We start from the raw sequence: 20,042 nt of genomic DNA on the forward strand, positions 1-20,042 counted from the left end.
TTGTATTTTAATTATTCACAGTAAATCCTTATATTTTCAATCAAAAAAATTTCCTCAGCATATTTTCATGTGTCTAATACTTTAAGGTTTCAGACCAGTTTGTGCTCAAGATCTCCTCTCTCTTCTTTCCCAGAAGAGACCTAACTACCTGCCCACAACCAAACAAAGGACAGGCAGGCATTCCTTTTCTATCCTTTCTAGGATTAGCTGCATGGATAGTGGATGGAGAACAAACAGCCCTGGAGTCAGGAAAAACTGAGTTCAAAATTGGCCTGAGCTACTTAGTAGCTGTTAACCTGTTTGCCTCAGTTTTCTCATCTGCAGAATGAGAATAGTAACAGTACTTACCTCTCAGGGTTGTTGAAGAGATCCAATGAGATGATATTTGTAAAGTGCTTAGCACAATGCTCCATACATAGTAACTGTCACATAAATGTTAGCTATTATTATTAACCTTGTTTCACTCCTGGTCCCTTCCCCAAACCCTAACTGCAGCATGGGGCCGGGGGGGCGGTGCGGAACTTCAAAAAAGGAAGAAGGAAAACAATGCCTTCACTGTAGTTCACCACTCCATCTTTAAAAAAAATTTACACAGCCATATGAACACCATTAGCATGAACCCCCATGATTATCTTTTCCCCAGTCACAGAATTGCTCAGCCCATCTTAATAATGTGTTCCAAGTTTCTATTTCCCTTATGCCCAACTCTTAAGGTAACGTGGAAGTGAATTTCCAATGTGAAATGAACATGTGGAAGTGAAATGAGCATTCTGTTTCAAAGTTACCATAGCAACCCATGCTCTAACCACAGGGTTTAAGTACAAACTGCTCTTGGTTACAAACTACCTTCCAAAATAGCTTGAAGTTACAAAAATTATAGTTTCTGCCTCAATGTAACTTTCCATAGTTTATTTAAACAGATTTAAGGAAGATTTTAAAGAGCTAGAAAGTGGTTTCATCCTATCCCTTTATCAGTTCACAGTCTGGCTGTTTGCAACATGCATCCTTTGTCAATCTGCCCACAGTGATTCAATGTGGAAAGTTTTTTTCTCAGACTCATTTTTCAGATGGCTAAATGAATACATAAAACCTACTATGCAAGTAGAATCAGGACCAAGAACTCACAACTGAATTTCTAGCTCAGTTGTGAGTTCTTGAATTCTTCTTGTCTCCCTTCTGGGTCATTCAACTCATGGAGGCCACATCTGGCCCTGTGCCCTCTGATGGCTCTAGAAGATCAGTTAAGTGAGGAAGAACCACAACTAGCTGACCTCAAAGAAGGGTAGAGGTGGGTGAGATGTGAGGAAACAGTCCAAATCACTTGTTTTGGAAAATCTAAGTGGTAACGCTGATCAGTTATTCTAGGGCTCCTCTTGACCCTCCTAGCTTTAGAGTGATTATCAATAGTCACTGTTGCTGTTTCCCACCCAACCTGATTTCTTTCTTTTTCTTGGTCTCATTAAAGGGGCCATGCATGCCCTGGCTACTGCTTAAACAGGCCTATTCAATGAATGGGTTTTGCCTCACCCTAAGTGAGTACCTGCAAAGTCCTTGGTCTAAAGGGCCCAAGGCCTCCCAGTGCATCCTAGGTCATCTCCAGTCATCCTGATGAATATCTGATCACTGGATTCAGATGGCTTTGGAGGAGAAGTGAGGCTGGTGACCTACACAGTCCTCCCTCACTCAAAACAAAGTCAAGTGCAACTCATGTCATCCTTTCTCTGATGGCATGGTCTTCTTTGCAAATGAAGGACAAATACAAAAACAATGATGACCTAAAAAAAGGATGGAATGTGGGAAGATGTTTAACCTGCTGAGGCAACATGGAACAGTAGAAAAAAATGCTGGATTTGGAATCAGGACCTGAGCTCAAATCCCAGCTCTCTTACTTAAGCCCTGTGTGATATCCAGTACATTACTTAATATCTCCTCAGGGGGTTCCTCCTCATCTGTGAAAAGAGGGGGCTAGACTCGATGGCTTCTGAAGGTTCTTCCAACTGTAGATCTAGGAACTTCTTATTCTTGGGCAAATTCCTCAGAGTAAGTCCATTTTCCATTCAGTTAAGTTAAGACAAATGGCATGCTTTGGAAGGAAGGGAGGGACGAATGGAAGAAAAGGAAGGACTTAATTAACTACTGTTACCAGACAGTGTGCTAAGGGCTGAGGATTCAAATACAAGAGAAAAAAAGAAAGATAGTCTCTGGCCTTCTATTGGGGAAAATGTATGTAGAAATAGGTATATTTAAGGGTAGATGGAAGGTAATCTCAGAGGGGAAGGCACTAAGCAGCTGGGGAATCTGGGAAGGCTTCCTGAAGAAAGTGGCCTTTGAGTTAAGTCTTAAGACTAAAATCACTAACATAGTTCTTGCATACTGCATAGAAATGAGTGAATAAATTAAAAAAAAGTTACCACGCACTTAACTATGTACTGTGCTGCTAGGTGGCAGCCTGAAGTCAAGAAGACTCTTCCTGAATTGAAATCTGGCCCCACACACTTACTAGCTGGGTGACCCTGGTAAAGTTACTAACCTTGCTTGCCTCAGTTTCCTCATCTGTAAAATGAACTGGAGAAGGAAATGGCAAACCACCTCAATATCTTTGCTAGGAAAACCCCAGCAGAGGTCAGCTAGGTAGTGTAGTGGATAGAGAACTGGCTCTGGAATAAGGAGGACCTGAGTTCAAATGTGGTCTCAGACATTTGACCCTCAGCAAGTCACTTAACCCCAATTGCCTCATCCAAAGAAAAAAGAAAGAAAGAGAAGAAAATCCCAATAGGGTCATGACTGAAACAACTGAACAAGAACAATAAAATGTACTGTGCTAAGTGCTAAGGATACAAATAGAAAAGCATGGTAGCCCTGGTGTCCTGAGTTTCTATCTTAGTTGTTTGCTCTTTGAATCTTGTTGCCTCTGTCCATGGTCTGTCCATGACATTTGTCCGAGAAAGTCTTCTGGGAATGACTGACCTAATTTCCACATCATGACTGTGGGAAGACTATTTTGAGAGGAGGGATGGACCTTCCTCCAGTTTATTTTAATGCCATATATAGTGCTTTAAGGTTTGTAAAGCCTTGTTACTGCATTTGTTTCTTACAACCCTATGTGGTAGATGCTACTATTATTCCCCATTTACAGGTTAAAAACAGACTCTGAGAAGTGAATATATTTTGCCCAAAGTCACATGGCTGGTAAGCATGAACCTGGCCAAGTCAGAGCCTCAGAGGGCTTCTAGGAACTCACCCAGGGTCTTATATTGGAAGTGTCATCGTCAGGTCTTTAACTCAGGGCTTTCTGACTCCAAAGCCAAGACTCTACGCACTATGCCATGATGCTGCTACAGTTCAATAAGTGTTATTCTAGTCCAGCCCCGTATCCTCCAGGTACATTACCTAGCTGCCTAGGGTAAGAAGAAAGGAGTTGGGTAAACAGTGATCTTTAGTTAAAGTGTAAACAAGCACTGGCTCTTGATAATTGCCAAACCAATCCCTTCCATAGATTCCTCCAGCGGCTTCTTCCACTCTCTTGAGAGATCAGTAAATCTCTCAGTTGGTAGAACCAGATGGAAGTTGTGATCTCAAGGGGTTGTATGGACCAAGAATACTCATGGGCCTAACAAAGGTTGAGGGATACTTAGGGGAGCTGGGGACATTCTTATTCTGAGACCAAGGTCCAAGAGGACAGCAGGCTATCCTAGAGGATAAGTCACCAGGCTAGCCCAGGGTGAGAATTCTCTAGGGTATGGAACCTGCAGCAGGCTCCCCACCCCTGGCCAGAATATCTGATTAAATATGAAAATTAAAGGTTATCAAGGCCAATATTCACTCACTGGAAGCAGTGAGTGATAAAAAACCAAACAGCCCGGACCATGAAGGTTAGATATGTGGGCTTTGGAGTCAGCACCCCACCTTCTGCCATTCATGGGGAGAGAAAGTCACTAAGCTCCTAGACACTCAGCCAGGGTAGGAGCAGAGCTCCAAGAACCCTGTTACCTGATATTGGGTCTTTCATGCCCACATTTCAGCACTGAGTTGCCTTTTTCCTTGAGAACAAACAGTTGCTTTCTAAACTGGACCATGTGCTAGATGTGGAGCCTTGATTCCTACACCTCCTAGATGGTTGGCCTTGGGCAAGTCACAAAGCTTCTGATGCTCAGTTTCCTTCTCTGGTAAAACAGAGGTAATAATATTTGAATTGTAGATTTCATGGGGAGCTATTTTGTAAATCTTACAGAGCTCTACAAATAGGAATTGTCATGATCATCATTATCCTCTTTATGCTTATAACTGGCCCAGACACTTCCTAATACCAGTTCAGCAACATTGCACAACCAGAAATACCTGAGCTGACTGAGTTTCCTTTTGGAAATCAGAAACAGTGGAGTCTGATGTTCCCTTTGGTGCTTTCTGGGACTCAGTGCTGTCCTCAATGAGATCCTGTTTTCCCCTCTGCTCCATACCCTGACATCATCCTCAGTCACTACAATGTTCACACTGGGGACTTTGCCATCTGTCCCTTGTCCTGTTGTCTGCACTGACTTCCTACCCTACTTAATTCAGCTTAATAAACATTTATTAAGGACTTACCACTGTCTCTCACCACCTTCCCCCCATATCGAAGCTGTTGCCAAGGTCTGCTGATATCTCCCAAAGACTAACCCTTCTTTCCTCTGACACTGCCACCCCTCCGGTATAGGTCCCTATCACTTCACTCTTGGACTATTGTAATCGCCTGCTTTGGGGATAGGGGGAAAATAGATGGGGGGAGGGATCTGCCTGCTTCAAGTCTTTTCCCACTCCAATCCATTCTCCATTCAGCCACTAAAATAATTTTCCAAAAGCTCAGGTCCCATCTTGTAAATTCCAATGACTCTCTATGACCTCCAGCAGCAAATGCAAAATCCTCTGGCATTCAAAGCCCTTCATAATCTGCCCCTCCTACATCTTACTCCCCCACGCATGCTCTTGGATCCAGGGACACTGGCCTCCTGGCTATTCCACCAACAAGACACTCTACCTCTTGGCTGTGGGCATGTTCTCAGGCTGCTCCCCTTGCCTGGAATGCTCTTCTCTCCTCTCTGGCATCTTTAAGTGTCAACTAGAATCTCATCTTCTATAGGAAGCCTTCCTGAAGTCCTCTAATTCCAGAGTTTCCTTCGTTTAATTCTTTCCTATTTATCTTGTTTGTATAGTTTGCACTGTATATGTATATATATATATATTTTTATATATGTGCATATATATGTATGTATGTATGTATAGTGCATATGTGTATTTGTTCGTTGTTTTCCCCATCACATTGTAAGCTCCCTGAGGACAAGGATTCTCTTTTGCCTCTTTTTGTATCTCCAGCGCTTTGCACGGTAACTGGTACATCATAGGCTCTTAACAAGTGTTTATTAATTTATCATTAGATGGCTAGGCATTCAGTAAGATGCTAAAGATACAAAGACAAAAATGAAATGGTCCTTGACCTGGGGGACTTTCATTTTCTGGTGGGTGGGTGTGGGTTACAATAATAAGATCACAAATAAGTAAAGACAAAAATATATGTAAAACAGTTGGGGTTGGGGGGTTTGGGAGTGGAAGGAGAGAACAAATCCAGACAAGCTGTACCCACACAGTCATGCCCAGGGCTCATCTCAGGCCACTGCTCTCCTTTCAAAATCTCAAACTTGGTATTTCTTTCTGATCATAGTGTCTTTCCTCTCTGCCCTTTCCATTGATTTCCCCATGTCTGCATCAATCAGTCAAACAACAAGTATTTTTTCAGCATTGACTATGTCCTAGGCACAGTGCTAAAAGCAAGAATGATGGGAGCTTGACCTCTCCTAAACTTTCCTGCTTATGCCATTCTGTTCTCGTTGAAGCTGGGTTGAATTCCTTGACCAGCCAGGACTTCTAGTACCCACACTCTGACATTGCCCTCCAGGAGCTCCCTGGAATCCTTGGGCCTCTTGAATTTCACCCACTGTGCCAGTTTGAAGCCATGGCATCTCCCGTGTGGCAGAGTCTGAAGACCTCAAAGGGAAGACATTGGAGAACCATGGGTGGACATTACCAAGAGGCAAATTTAGAGTTGGTAATACAAGAAAATTCCCAACAATTAGATGGGCTGCCTAGAGGGAGGGAATAGTGAGTTTCCTCTCACTGAAAGTCTTAAGGCAGAGGTTAAACATCCTCTTGTTGGGAATATTACAGAGAGGATTCCTACACAGATGTGGGCTGGACTTGGTGGCTCCTGAAGCTACTTTTAAAACTGAGCTATTGTGACCCTGTTAGGAATGATGGACCTGAACTCTGACACTGTCTAAAAATCACTCAAAACCAAACATTCTCATCATTTTCATCTCTTTCTTAAAAGCCTCCAGTCACTCCCCATTCATCCACACTCTTTAGCCTAACATTCAAAGTCCTTCACAATCTGGCCCCAGCCTTTCCAATGTTATCACCCACTGTGTTTAAATTCCCACTTTCTGCAGAGAACTATACAATGGAATGAGGGTCCTGTGCCTGGCACACAATTGGTACTTTATAGATGCTTAGTGACCATCTGTCCATTGAATTTGGAGGCAGAGGATTTGGATTCAAATCCTAACTCTAGAGGTGTGACCTTGGGCAGATCACTCTCTGGACATCCATAGCGAGTTCCCAAGGTCCCTTTCAGCTCCAGTTTTCTAATCCTTTGATCATGGATCTCTCAGTGACCCAGGCCCCAACCTGAACTAAAGTTCATTTTAGTTTATCTCTCTCCCTTACTTCCTATCCATACAATGACTATCTTGTAAGCTACCCATTTTAATTTGTCTCATTCCATCCCTTCTTTCAAACACCCACTTTAAGACTGGAGTAAGACGTGTTCTCTGATTTCAGAGAAGGAATGAGGTCCCCTGCCCATACCTCATTCCCCAGCGTTGTCATTGGTGCCTAAAATGCCTTTAATGGGGAATAGAGTTGTTTCCATGACCTCTAGAGGTAGTTAAAAAGGCAGATATATCCATGGAAAGAGAAACACATGGGATGAAATGCAAATTCAGATGTAAAGGACTGTTGTCTAGTCCTTTCCTGAGAACACATTTGAGGAATAATGGAAGGGGGTGGAACATGGTGACACAGGGTCGTAGAAGAATGGAAAGAATCAGCATGAAGAGGGTGGAGAAAAAGAAAAGCTGAAAAAATGAGAAGTTAATTCCTGTATCAGGACATATGAACAACTTCTCTATCTCTAACTCCTAGCTGAGTGACTAGAGTACAGCAAGTATGTATTAAAGTCTTGTTGAATAGAAACCTCTCCAGATTAAACTTTGCAGAGCCAAGTAATCCCAGCTACTAGAGAGGCTGTGGCTGGGGGATTTCTTGAGCTCAGGAGTTCTGAGCTGCAGCAGGCTCAAGTCAATCATGTGTCTGCACTATATCTGGCTCTCTGAATTGGGAGGGATGGGGACTGCCAAGATGGCCCAAGCCAGAAAAGGAGCAGGTCAGAGGTTCTGGTGGGTTCTGTTGGTGAGTGACCAATGCATTTCCAGCCTGGGAGATATAGGGAGAGCCCAGTCTTAAAAAGACTAATAATAACCATAACAACACATCAAGTACTTGCTCTGCCCCCTGCTACTCACATGGTTCAGGTTTCTATGTTCTTATGCCTAGACTGCCACAACAGCCTTCTAACTGTCTTCTTTTCCTCCTGCTTACTGCTATCTGCCTAAAGCCCTATTTTGGTCATATCACTCCCCTGCCCCAGAGTTTTCAATGGCTCCCCATTACCCAGAGACTAAAGTTCAAACTCCTCAGCCTGACCTTCAGGGCCCTTCATGGTTAGACCCCAAACTTCCAAAGCTATTACCTGCTTCTCCCCTACACAAACTCTTTCCCAATCATCTGGAAGATTCTTTATTTTTTTCAACTTCTGCTCATATCACCTCCCTCCTTTTCCAAAGTGCCCTATCCAAATTCTAGTGACTGTCTATCCCATCTTCTCCAAAAAACCTTTCTAACTAGTCTAGACCATAATCACCTTTCTTCCTTCATGCCTTTATTGCACTAATTAGTTGTAGAATCACTGCATCAGAAGGAACCTTAGAGATGCAACCTCTTCATTTTACAAATAAAGAAACTCAGACCCACTTTAAATGATACACCCAATTCACCATGGATAATAAGGGGAAGACCTGGAATTCAAACCTGGTCCTCCTGACTCCAAAGCCAATGTTCTTCCCACTGTCTTGTTTTGTTGTTTCACATTTCATGGTTATATGAAGCTTGTGTCCCAAACTAGACTATAAACTTCTTAGGAGAAGGGTCTGTTTTTATCTCCCACAGGGCAGTGTGCTCATAAGCACTCAAATGTTTATCGAGAAGTCATTGTGGCTCCTTCCAGCCCCATTTTGTGGGAACAATGCCAATGATTATTTCTTTTCCCCTCTGTCAGGTTGCTCGGCTCTTTGATTTTGTCTCATATTTGGACCCCAGAGAAGGGCAGGTAACCTCATGAAGAAGTGTGACTAACCCCAGACTGACTCAGCCCAGTCAGTGGCCTCTGTCCTTGAACACATGGTTGCAATCAGGACAAGGCATCTCTCTTGTTCTGACGCCCATGTGAGTGTGTGTTAATAGAATTTTTGGAAAAGAAAGCTGAACTCTTTTCTGGTCATCTCTCCAAAGTCCTCCACCTACTGGTTTGGTACCATCTAACACCTGATTAACTCTTGAGGGTTTGATGCCTGATGAATGAACTAAGTTTTGCCCTTGGCTCTGACCTGGTAAAAACTCTCAGTCTTCTTCCCTTTGTCTTTGGAAACCTAGTTTCTTTTATAAACCACGCCTTGGTCTCTCTCCAGCATGGATTTGGAGCATGCTGGGTACCAACATAGAGCATGTACTAGAGTCAGGTGAATGATCAATGAATTTGGGAAGGAAATACTAACCCCCTTTTTAGAATCTGCCTTGGGAAATGGGGCGATGCTGGGTGTTTGGTTTTCAGTGACTTGTCTTGCTAAGATCCTTTACCATTATTTTCATCAATGAGTTACATCAGTCATCATTCCTGGTTTTCAGTGGCAACCACAGATTAAATTTAGAGAGAATCCTCAGATCATGGATTTAGACTTGGAAGGAACCTTGGCTACCACTGATTCTCTACCTCTCATTTAACAGGTGGGGAAACTGAAGCTGAGTGAGTTAGAAAGTATCTAAGGCAGAATCTGAGCCCAGGTCTTCTGGACTCCAAGTCCAGTGTTGTATCTGTTACACTGTCCTGCCTCACCGTTCCTAGAAATCATAGAATTTTAGAGCTGTTAAGGAATTGTTGGGCATCTAGGTGGCACCATAGTGACTAGAGCCCTGGGCCTGGAATCAGGAAGACTCCTCTTCGTGAGTTCAAATCTGGACTCAGACACTTACTAGCTGTGTGACCCTGGGCAAGTCACTTCACCCTGTTTACCTCCGTTTCCTCGTTTGTAAAATGAGCTGGAGGAGAAAACGGCAAACCACTCCGGTAATTTTTGCCAAGAAAACTCAAAATGGGGTCACAACTGGATCAGACATGACTTAAACAACTGAACAGCAGCAGAAGGCCTGTTAAGGTTCACTGACCGGGGTGGAGGGTAGTAAAAAGAGTGTTGGTCTTGGAGTCATGTGACCTTGGGCGTGACACTGAAAAAATCTGGCTGCCCTTCTAGAAAGGGGGAATGACGACACCAGTCGTCACTATGGCTGTAAGTGCTCAATGAGTAAAAGTACTTTGGGAAGCTTTTTATGTCTCTCGTTTGAGCCTCACAACAGTCCTATGAGTTAGGCCTTCTAGGTATTATTATCCACATTTTACAAGTGAGGAAACTGAGGCACAAAGAAATAAAGTGATTAGAATGAATGAAGGATGGCATTAATTGAGCGCTCAACAGCATACCAAGCATTATGCTCAGAAAATGCTAAGGAAATAAGAGATATGACTGTTTCAAGAAGGGAGCACAAAATTGGAAACCTCAGAAAGAGGGCATTGGATCCTAGATTTAGAGCTGGAAGAGACTTTCAAACCCTTTCATTTTACAAGTGAGGAAGCTGAGGTTCAGAGAAGACACAGCTCATGGAGTGGGATTTGAACCCATATCTTCTCACCTCCAAGTCCAGTGTCCCATCCATTCTACCTATGGATTCTCCCATCCATTCTCCCACTGATGTGGGAGCAGACATCAGTGAAGTTAAAGAAAACCAAAAATATGTTGAATGATCTTTCATATGATTATGAAGGGACTGAGGATTATGTCAGGGAATGGAGTAGGGGGGCAAATTTAGAAGTCAAATGCTGAAGTCACCTAAGAAACTGAAAATAGGTCTGGGGAAGGGGGGATATGAAGTAGGGGAGTGGTGATCAGAGACAAGCAGCTAAAATGTGATATAAACCAATGTTCTCCCATGCTAAGGGGCAGTCTGGTATAGGGGTATATACAGAGTCAGGAAGACCTGAGTTCAAATCCCACCCCAGACACTTACTGGCTAAAAGGCACTTATGTGTCAGTCTTAGGACATGCCTCCTTTCCTCAAACCCATGCTTCCAGGGAGACTGAGGAGGTGAAGTCCAAGCTGTAAGGTAGAATAAGATTGTTTTTATCCTGGTCTCTTGTCCAAGTGGCTGAAGTCCTGAGTAGGGAAAATCAATATCAACTGGGTGAGACTGGGATCCATTTTTTCTAAGCATGTTCCTTTATTGTGTAAAGATAGCACCCAACTGATCTAATCTTGTCTCTCATAAACACTTGTGGCTGACCTCCACATCCACCCAACCTATGCCAGCGTCCCAGCATCTCTTGGTCTGCAGCATGGGGCATATAATATCTCTGGAAGTAACCAAGGAGATAGTGACCTGAGGGGCCGAGTTGGACCAGGAATGGTTTGGGAAACCCAAAGAGGTCACTTATCCATTCTAGCCTAGTCCTCCCTGCCTTGTCTAGAGGAGCCATGTCACCTGTCCTGAGACTGACATTTACATGTACTATTTATTTGACACTTAGCACTTATCTTTTTGTGGGTATTTTTCTTTAAAGAGGAGAAAGAATCGATTCCAGATTGTGGACTGGCTTGAGAGTGATACCCAGTAAAATTCCAGAACATATTTTTAAAGATGGTTTGTAAACATTTAGACAAGAAAACAAGGAAGATCCCGTATGGATCCATTAGCCATCCCAAGCTATACTGATGTCCTTTTCTGGAAAGGTTACTAGGCTGATAAATCAAGAAAATTCACTGGACATAGTATATTTCAGCAGGGTATTCAATCAAATATCTTATGATATTCTTTGGATGAGTAGGAAAAATACAGTTAAGTGTAGTTGTAACTGATTGTACCAGAGTCCCCAAGGAATATTGATTAATGAATTGATGTCAGATGAGAGGGAGGTCTCTCGATGCTCTGTCCTAGACTGTATTCTGTTAAACATCTCAAACAACTGGAGAACAACAGATAGTGTGCAAAATTGAAAGAGTGAGTGAATATAAGATAACAGGGCATTCTGAGGGAGGAAAAAGAGGGGCATGTGCTAGTCGAATCCCACCATTACCCTCACCTTGGCTACCATTCCCTTTCAGTCCTTGAAGGAGCCAGGCCAGGACTCTAAGTCCAAGAACCTGGGAGTAGCAGGGGGCCCTCTCTATCCCATCCCACCCCCCAGACCACTGACCTTGATTCTAGTTCAGTCCCTGAAGAGGGGAGCAGTCCCTGTGGAGAAGAAGCCATCCATCTGTACCAACAAGCACTGATGGGGCAGGATGGCCAAAGTGGTAGAAGTGGCAAGGGCATGGGGTGAGGACGAGAAGGAGGAATAAGAAGAAAGTGAAACCCTGAGCCCAATAGCCCCAGGAATGGCAATGCCCATTTCCCCAACGTACAAGCAGCTCTCATTTCCATGGCCTCCAAACAAGTGATTTGACCAATCTATAGATTTACAACTGGGTTGAGGAGACACAGAATAAATTAGGGGAGGTACAGAATGAAAGGATAAATGGATCGGCGACTAAGTCCAATATTGGAAGAGGGAAATGCAAAGTTAGGAGATTGATGAAGGTGTATATAATGGGGCACAGTGACTACATTATGATTAGAATGTTCTAGAAACAAGTTGAACAGATGTTTTCCATTGTCCTGCCTAGAACAACATTCTTGGCCACAGCAGTCCATTGTTTTATTCATTTTAGCAGTTCCTGTTCTACCCACAGCCCTTTACAGCAATCCCCAGCTGTCTAGAAATGCACAAAATAAGTCATTCCTCAGGTCCTAGTTCCCTATTTTCTGCTTTCTGAGTTTCTAGAACACAAAGGTCATCTCATCTAGAAACGCCTTCCTCCAGACCTATGAGCATGAGATGGCTAACATTCCCAACTATAATGGGTAATTCCTATAGTAGTTGAGGACAATTAACCAGACCCTCATCTGCAATGGAAAACATAAAAGACGGTACTTGGTGGAGGGCCCGGGTTTTGAGCATAACCTTTAGGATGAGGGCAATGATCCAGGTAGAGATGCCTCCCACAGCCAACTCTCCAACCTGACCAAGGTCTGGACAGTTACCCAGCTGGATAAAAAAAGCCCTTCCCTGTGACCCCCTCTTTGTCTCTCATTCTCCTGACATTTTAGTTCACCCAGCCTGGTTAAATGCAAGTCAGCTGAGATGAATTTAGAGAGGGAAATTGTGGGATACCACAGGGAGTGCTAATGTTAGAATGGGTGACATCTGCTTCTGCCTCACCTTCCTCCTTGGTACTTTTCTGCCTTGATTTTCATGTACCATTTGTTCATGATCATTCATAAGGCCTTCCTTGAGCCTCCCCTGCCATCCCCTGGCAGATGGCATTCCTCCCCTCTCTTGGGATCCCATTGTGCCTGGACCTTCTCACCCTGGAAGAGCCTTCTGCCATGCTGGCCTCCGGCTTCTCCCATTGGCAAGTTCCTTCCTGTGGCCTCCATCTTGGGAATGGGCCCAGGCTGGACACAGTTCATTCCCCTCAGGGCTGTGCTTCTGACTCTCAACTCCACCACCACACATGCTTTGAGATCAGTCTGCTCCCCACCTCCATTTCCTAACTTTCTCTTAGGTCCTGTCTTCCCTCATCAGACTCTAAGGTCCTTGAGGGCTGGGGCAATCTTTCTGTTTTGTGTATATTTGAATCCCCAGAGCTTAGCACAGTGCCTGGCACACAGTAAGGGCCTTTATGCTCATCTGAATCCCCACGGCTCCTGAGAATATGTACCTGGCCTTTGTAGAATAATGTGCAAATGATTTGTGTGCTTATCTTTGAAAGCAGCATGGTGCAGCTGACCATCTCTGTCGTGTGCCAGGTGGGGGATCCTGGCAAATGTCTTCATTCCTCGTTGCCAAGGCAACCTTCTGAGACCCCAAATTGTTGCTCTGTGTAGGCAGAAGGAGAGCCTTCATAAGGAATTCCCTATTCCACTGAAGTCACTAGTCTGGTTCAAAGAATGACTCTCACCATTAGAGAGGGAGCTCTTTGAAGGCAGGGAATGTGTTGGATTGGACCCTTTTTCTCTCACCTCATCTTACTCAGGAAAGAGGTAGATGAATTCAATCCTAATGGAGAGAGCCCTGGACTTGGAATCAAGAAGTCCTGGATTCAAATCCTGCCTCAGTCACTTACTGTGTGAACCTGGGCAGGCCACTGAGACTCTCAGTCTCAGTTTCCTTATCTGTAAAATGAGGAAAATGCTATGGTCATTACCTCACAGGGTCATTGTCGTGAGGGTCAAATTTACATATATGTAAATTACTTTTCAAACCTTTAAGTTCTATGTAAATACTTATTATTATTGTCCTTTTTAAGAAGTATTAAATCACTCATGGATTATTGGGAAGAGATTTTTAGGAATCACCCATTTCCCGCCAGGTTATCTTCTGAAATGACTGCATCTTTTTGATGTATCTGGGGTCTCACTGACATGAGTCCTCCTGACTGTGATATAAATAGAGACCCCTCTCCATCTGCCCCTCCTTTGGTTCAGGTCTCACAATTAATCTCCCTCAGCCAGTCTGAGAGGACTTTCATTCCCTTGATAGTGAGAGGATAAGAGCAGGGCTGCTAGGTGGTGCCACAGTGCTGAGTGCTGGACCTGGAGTCAGGAAGACCTGAGTTCAAATCCAGCCTCAGACACTTACTAGTTGCATGATCCTAGGCAAGTCACTTGAGCCTGTTTGCCTCAGTTCCCTCATCTGTAAAATAAGCTGGAGAAGGAAATGTCAAATATTCAGAATCTTTGCCAAGAAAATCCCAAATAGGGTCATGTAGCATCAGACACTACCAATCACATAGTACCTTATCTAAATTGGGATTCCATTTTAGTCTTTATCTCTCTGATATCTTAAAGATTTTTTGTTTTCGTTGGTGTTTCTTTTGCATTGTAAATGAAGCCCCCTTTTCTTTGCTCTTACCCGATTTGACTGAGATGAACCAATTCCGCTCATTTGTCCATTACTTTAACCTTCAGAAGAGCTGGCTGGAGCAGATAGAGAGCTGGCTTCAAAGGGGAAATGAACAAACATATGTTAAGTGCCTACTGTGTGCCAGGAACTGTGCTAAATGTTTTATGAATATTATCTCATTTGATCCAGGAAGACCTGGGTTCAAGTCCCATCACTGACACATCTGGCTGTGTGACCCTAGGCAAGTCACTCAGTTTCTCATTCCCTTAAACAGCTTCTAAGACTGAGTTAAAGAGGTGCCACAGTTCTTGGCACATAGTAGATACTTAATAAATGCTTATTAAATTGGATGGGTTGAGAGATTCCTATACTAGTGAGTTCACAGCCACAGTTTCTTTGCCTGTTTTAATTTTTCAAATAATATTTTAAGAGTCATTCCCCAACTGGTAAATCAAAAGGTACAAAGTTTGCAGATGAAGTAATCAAAGCTATCTACAGCTATATGAAAAAAATGCTCTAACTTACTATTGGTTGGAGAAATGCAAATAAAAACAATTCTGAAGTGCTGACTCATACCTATTAGACTGGCTAAGAAGACAGAAAAGGAAAATGACCAGTGTTGGAGGAGGTATGGGGGAAAGGAGACATTAATGCACTTTTGGTGGAGCTGTGAACTGATTCAGCCATTTTGTAGAGTCACTATGACCCAACGGCTATAAAATCATGCACACCCTTTTACCTAGCAATACTGCTACTACGTCTGTATCTCAAAAAAGATAAAAACAAAAAGGGAAAGGACCTAGATGGACAAAAATATTGATAGCAGCTCTTTTCTGGTAGCAAAGAATTGGAAAATGAGGGGATGTCCATCCATCAAGGAATGGCTGAACAAATTGTGATGTGAGATTATGATGGAATATTATTATACTATAAGAAATGATAAGCAGAATGCTCTCAGAAAAACCTGGAGAGAATTGCATGAACTGATGCAAAGTGAGATGTATGGTGTACAAAGTAACAGCAATATCATGCGATGATCAGCTGTGAATGACTTAGCTCTTCTTGGCAATGCAATGAATGACCCAAGGCAGCTCTAAAGCACTTACGATGAAATATACTATCCATCCCCAGAGAAAGAACTGATGGTGTCTCAGTACAAATTGAAACACACTTTTTTTTTTACTTTCTTTTTCTTGAGTTTGTCGGGGGGATGGTAATGGTTAGTCTATGTTTTCTTTCACAACATGACTATTATGGAAATGTTTTGCATGGCTATACATGTATAACCTGTATCGAATTGCTTGCCTTCTCAATGGGGGGCAGGGGAGGAGGGAAAGGAAGGGAGAGAATTTTGAACTCAAAGTTTTAAAAACATATTAAAAATTGTCTTTACATGTAACTGTGGGAAAATAAAATACTTAATAAAACAAAAGATAATATTTTATTTTTCCCCATTTACATGTAAAGATAATTTTAAACATTCATTTAAAAAAAATTTATGAGTTCCAAATTTTCTTTCTCTTTCCATCACTATTTTTCACCTCAGAACTCTGTATTTCCCTGGTTCTTTTTCATTCTTAGAGGATTTGTTATAATTAGAACTGTCCAAATGTCACAGACTGCCTCGGGAGTGCGTAGGTTCTCCATCAGAGCTCTCTCAGTAAAGGCAGGATGACCATTTGTTGGGAAGGGCATTGTGGGAATTCTTTTACTGGTAAGAATCAGGGTAGATGAGCCCCACATCCCATGCAATGCTAAGGGTCTGAGATTTTGTGGAAAATAAAGAGAAACAACTTACATAACTCCCCTCTACCTCCTCAATCCTTTCATCTTTGAGAATCTCTTCTTTTTTATTTTAATTAAAAATAAATTTTGGGGGGTTACATTTCAAGTTCCGAGTTGTCTTCCTGGTTGCCTCTCCTTCAGCTAAATTCCCTTCCCATTGGGAGGTCTCTGTCATCACCCATCCCAGTGAGAGCCCAGAGCTCATCACCACTAGCATTAAGGACCTGCAGCCCTTGCGGGGCAGTGCCCTTGCCAATCTACCCTAGGTAGATTGTATGACTCAAAGACCTGACTGCTCCCCTCTTCTTACTTCTTCATTTTCTCCAGGGACAAGGTGCCTTATCTGAGAGGCTCCGGAGCTTCAGCATGCAAGACCTCTCTACCATCCGTGGTGATGGGGCCCCCGTCCCCTCTGGCCCCCCTCCCTCAGCAACTGTGAGGACCAGCAGCAAACACGGCCAGCCCAAGATGTCCAGAAGTGCATCAGAAAGTGCTGGAAGTTCAGGTAGGTGAAACGCTTCCTCTTCTCCCCTGAAATACCTTACTTCAGCTCACTGGATGGAGATTAAAGTGACAGCTGGTGAAAGGGAGCTGTCCAAAGCCCAGAGTTAGACTTGGCTCCAGTGCAGTGGGCTAGCTCTCCAAGTAAGTAAGTCACATGACATGGACCCAGGATGAGGAGTCCGCTTGAAAGGTGAGGAGGCCAGGACTGGCCTTAGAAGAGAAATCACTTCTGAAAGTCCTCTGGAAATGCTGTGGGCCAGAAGGGACTGAGTCTTGGCCTGGGAATATCTTCTTGATGGACAGAGGGGAAATAAAAACAGATTGGATAAACCTGGGAGGTCAGGAGAGGAGAGACTGAAAAGCAAGACTGACCTCTGGCCATGAGAGGTTCTGTATCCTCCTCCCTCACCTTGGCATCCCAGATCCATCCCCTGGGACCCACTCCAAAGACCATCTGTCCTTGAGCTGGACACCCAGGGACTCAGTACCTTTGTTTACTGACCACCTAAAGAGTCAGCTTCTCGTGTCTCCCCCCCCCCACCAATCCCAACTGAAATTCATCTGCCCCTAAGACAACCTCTCTGTACTGGAAATGTCAGTTCATCTGATAAACTGATTCCAGCTGTTGGCAGAGAGCCCATTTCTAGGTGATTAAGCAGGACCTTCTGGAGATAATGTGCCCACCTGAATCTAAGCCATCTGTCTAAGTGTGCAAGTGTCTAAAACACTCATGGTGGGAGTTTATGAAGTGTTTTCAATTCTAACGGGGAGGAATATGCTGGGGACGGATCCTAGTTGCACACACACACACACACACACACACACACACACACACACACACACACACCCCTCCCATCAGGCACTAGGATTAGCAGGAGTGTGGTGGGGCACCACAAAGGATTTTACTTGTGGGAGTTTCTTTTTCTTAGGAACACAACCTTTGTGTCTTTGAAATCTTCTCTGGCTTTTCTAATGTGGCAAAGTCCTCAGTAACATAACTTTCTCTCTTTCTCTCTCTTTCTCTTTCCCTCTCTCTCTATTTTTGTAGGCATATATTCCTCTCTCCATATGTGTGTGTGTATATATATATATATATATATATATATATATATATATATATACATATATATATATATATGCCTCACTCTTAGCTCTATATGTATATGTATCTGCATATGTATATACATACATGTATACATGTATGTATATATGTATATGTATACATATGTATATGTATACACACACATATAAATTTCTTTTTTTGATTTGGCTTTTGTTCTGAAAATGTGATTTCATCTATAAAAGGATCTCCTAGTGCAGGGGTGGAGAACCTGCAGCCTAGAGGTCACACATGGCCCTCTAGGACCTCAAGTACAGCCCTTTGACTGAATCCAAACTTCACATACGAAATCCCCTTAATAAAAAGATTGTTCTGTAAAACTTGAACTCAATCAAAAGGCCACACCCAAGGACCTAGAAGGCTACATGTGACCTTGAGGCCTCAGGTTTCCCACCCCTGTTAGGGTGTCAACTCCCTCCACCAATGCAGAATATCAATCTGCCAGCAAATAAAAGTTTTAGAGAGTTACCAGGGGAATTGAGAGGTACAGTGACTTGGCCACAGTCATGTGTCATTAGCAGGACTTGAACTCAGATCAAGGCCAGCCCTCTATCTGCTGGGAAGCCTTTCAGTTCCTTATGTACTATAGGGCATGTGCAGCCCCAAGTAGTACATACTCTCCTGAGGGCAGAGGAAGAGAATAAGCATTTCTACAGTGCCTACTATGTGCCAGGAACTAGGCTAAACACTTTATAAGTATTAATTTGTAATTAATTAATTAATGTGATTCTGGAGTTGGGGGGAGTGGGGTAGGCATGGTTATTGTTCCCATTTTACAGAGGATGAAACTGAGGCAGATGGAGGTTAAGTGACCTATCAGGTCACACTGCTAGGAAGTATCTGAGGCTGGATTTGAATTCAGGTCTTTTTGACTCCAGCCCCAGTGCTCTATCCATTGCATCACCAGATGCCTAGGCCTGGGGCACATTTTATCTTCGTGTCCCCAAACACGCAGCCCAATCAGTATCTTTCACAGAGGCGCTTAATGAATGTTTCTTTTTGTTGATGTTGGCAGATTGCTGGTGCATGCACGGACTGGCAGTCTGGAAGTTCTGAGTTCAAATCTAGCCTTAGAAACCTACTAGCTCTCTGACTCTGGGCAAATTACTGAATCTCTTTGTGCCTCAGTTTCTTTATCTGTAAAATGTGAGTAATAATAGCACTCCTTCCCTAGGTTTGTTGTAATATTTATAAAGCACCTGGCCAACCTTAAAGCATTATAAAAATGTAGCTATTATTATTATTACTTACTACTATCCCCATTTACAGATGGAGGAACTGAGGCACAAGAGCAGTTAGGGGACTTGCCCAGGGTCACACAGCCAGGAACTGTCTGAAGTGGAATTAGAATGCAGGACGTCCCTGACTCGAGGTCCAGTGTTCTGTTCATTAGGCTACCCAGCTTCCTCATCCAGGCCTTGCTCTCTCACCCAGCTTCCTGAGAAATCTGATTTCTCCTTCTGGTCCCACTGCTTTTCTACCCCTTCTCACCAGCTCCCACAATAGAAAATTCTCAAGGAGGAGTCAGAGAAACCTGGCTTCTCCTCCCAAGTCCATGCCTTACTGGCCATGTAACCCGAGGCAAGTCATTTAAACTCTCCAGGCCTCAGTTTCCTTATCTGTAAAATGTAAGTGGGTTCATAAGATCATAGGGTCATAGATTTTAAAGTGGATTGGACCTTAGAGTCTAACCCCCTCATTGTTTATTGTTAAGTGACTTGCCCAAAGCCATATGGCCAATACATATTTTTGAGTATTTTTGAGTTAGTTAGATGATCCCCAAAGCCCCTTCCAAGCTCTGACATTTTGTCTTCATTATCCCCAGCACCTACCATAGTACACAGTAAAAATACCTTAACAGATGTTTGTTGATTGACTGATAGATGTTATTCCAGAGAGTGATAATAGCTAATATTTACAAAGAACTTACTATGTGCCAGGTACCATGCTAAGCACTTTATAATTTATTATCTCATTTATAATGTTCACAACAACTCTGGGAGGTAGGCGCTATTATTGTCCACATTTACAGATGAGGAAACTGAGGGAAACTGGGGTTAAGTGACTTGCCCAAGGTCACACAGCTAGGAAGTATCTGAGGCTGGATTTGAACTCAGAACTTTCTGACTCTAGGTCCAGCACCTATTCACTACACTGCATCACTAGCCAAAGATGATCAAAGTAATTCATGTCTTCTTGGTCAGCAGAGACCT

At 43.2% G+C, this 20,042-nt stretch overlaps 1 protein-coding gene across 2 annotated transcripts in view; it reads left to right on the plus strand.

Annotated features, from left to right (window-relative positions):
• Positions 1–20,042, plus strand: part of REEP1 (receptor accessory protein 1) — a 139,589-nt gene that overhangs the window by 95,269 nt on the left and 24,278 nt on the right. For both annotated transcript variants that reach the window (XM_072636947.1, XM_072636946.1), the window contains exon 6: positions 16,533–16,710. In XM_072636947.1, coding sequence (XP_072493048.1) covers positions 16,533–16,710 — 178 coding nt within the window. The remainder of the gene's footprint in view (positions 1–16,532; positions 16,711–20,042) is intronic.

This window comes from Notamacropus eugenii, chromosome 1 (genome assembly GCF_028372415.1).
Source record: "Notamacropus eugenii isolate mMacEug1 chromosome 1, mMacEug1.pri_v2, whole genome shotgun sequence".
Taxonomy (NCBI): Eukaryota; Metazoa; Chordata; class Mammalia; order Diprotodontia; family Macropodidae; genus Notamacropus; species Notamacropus eugenii.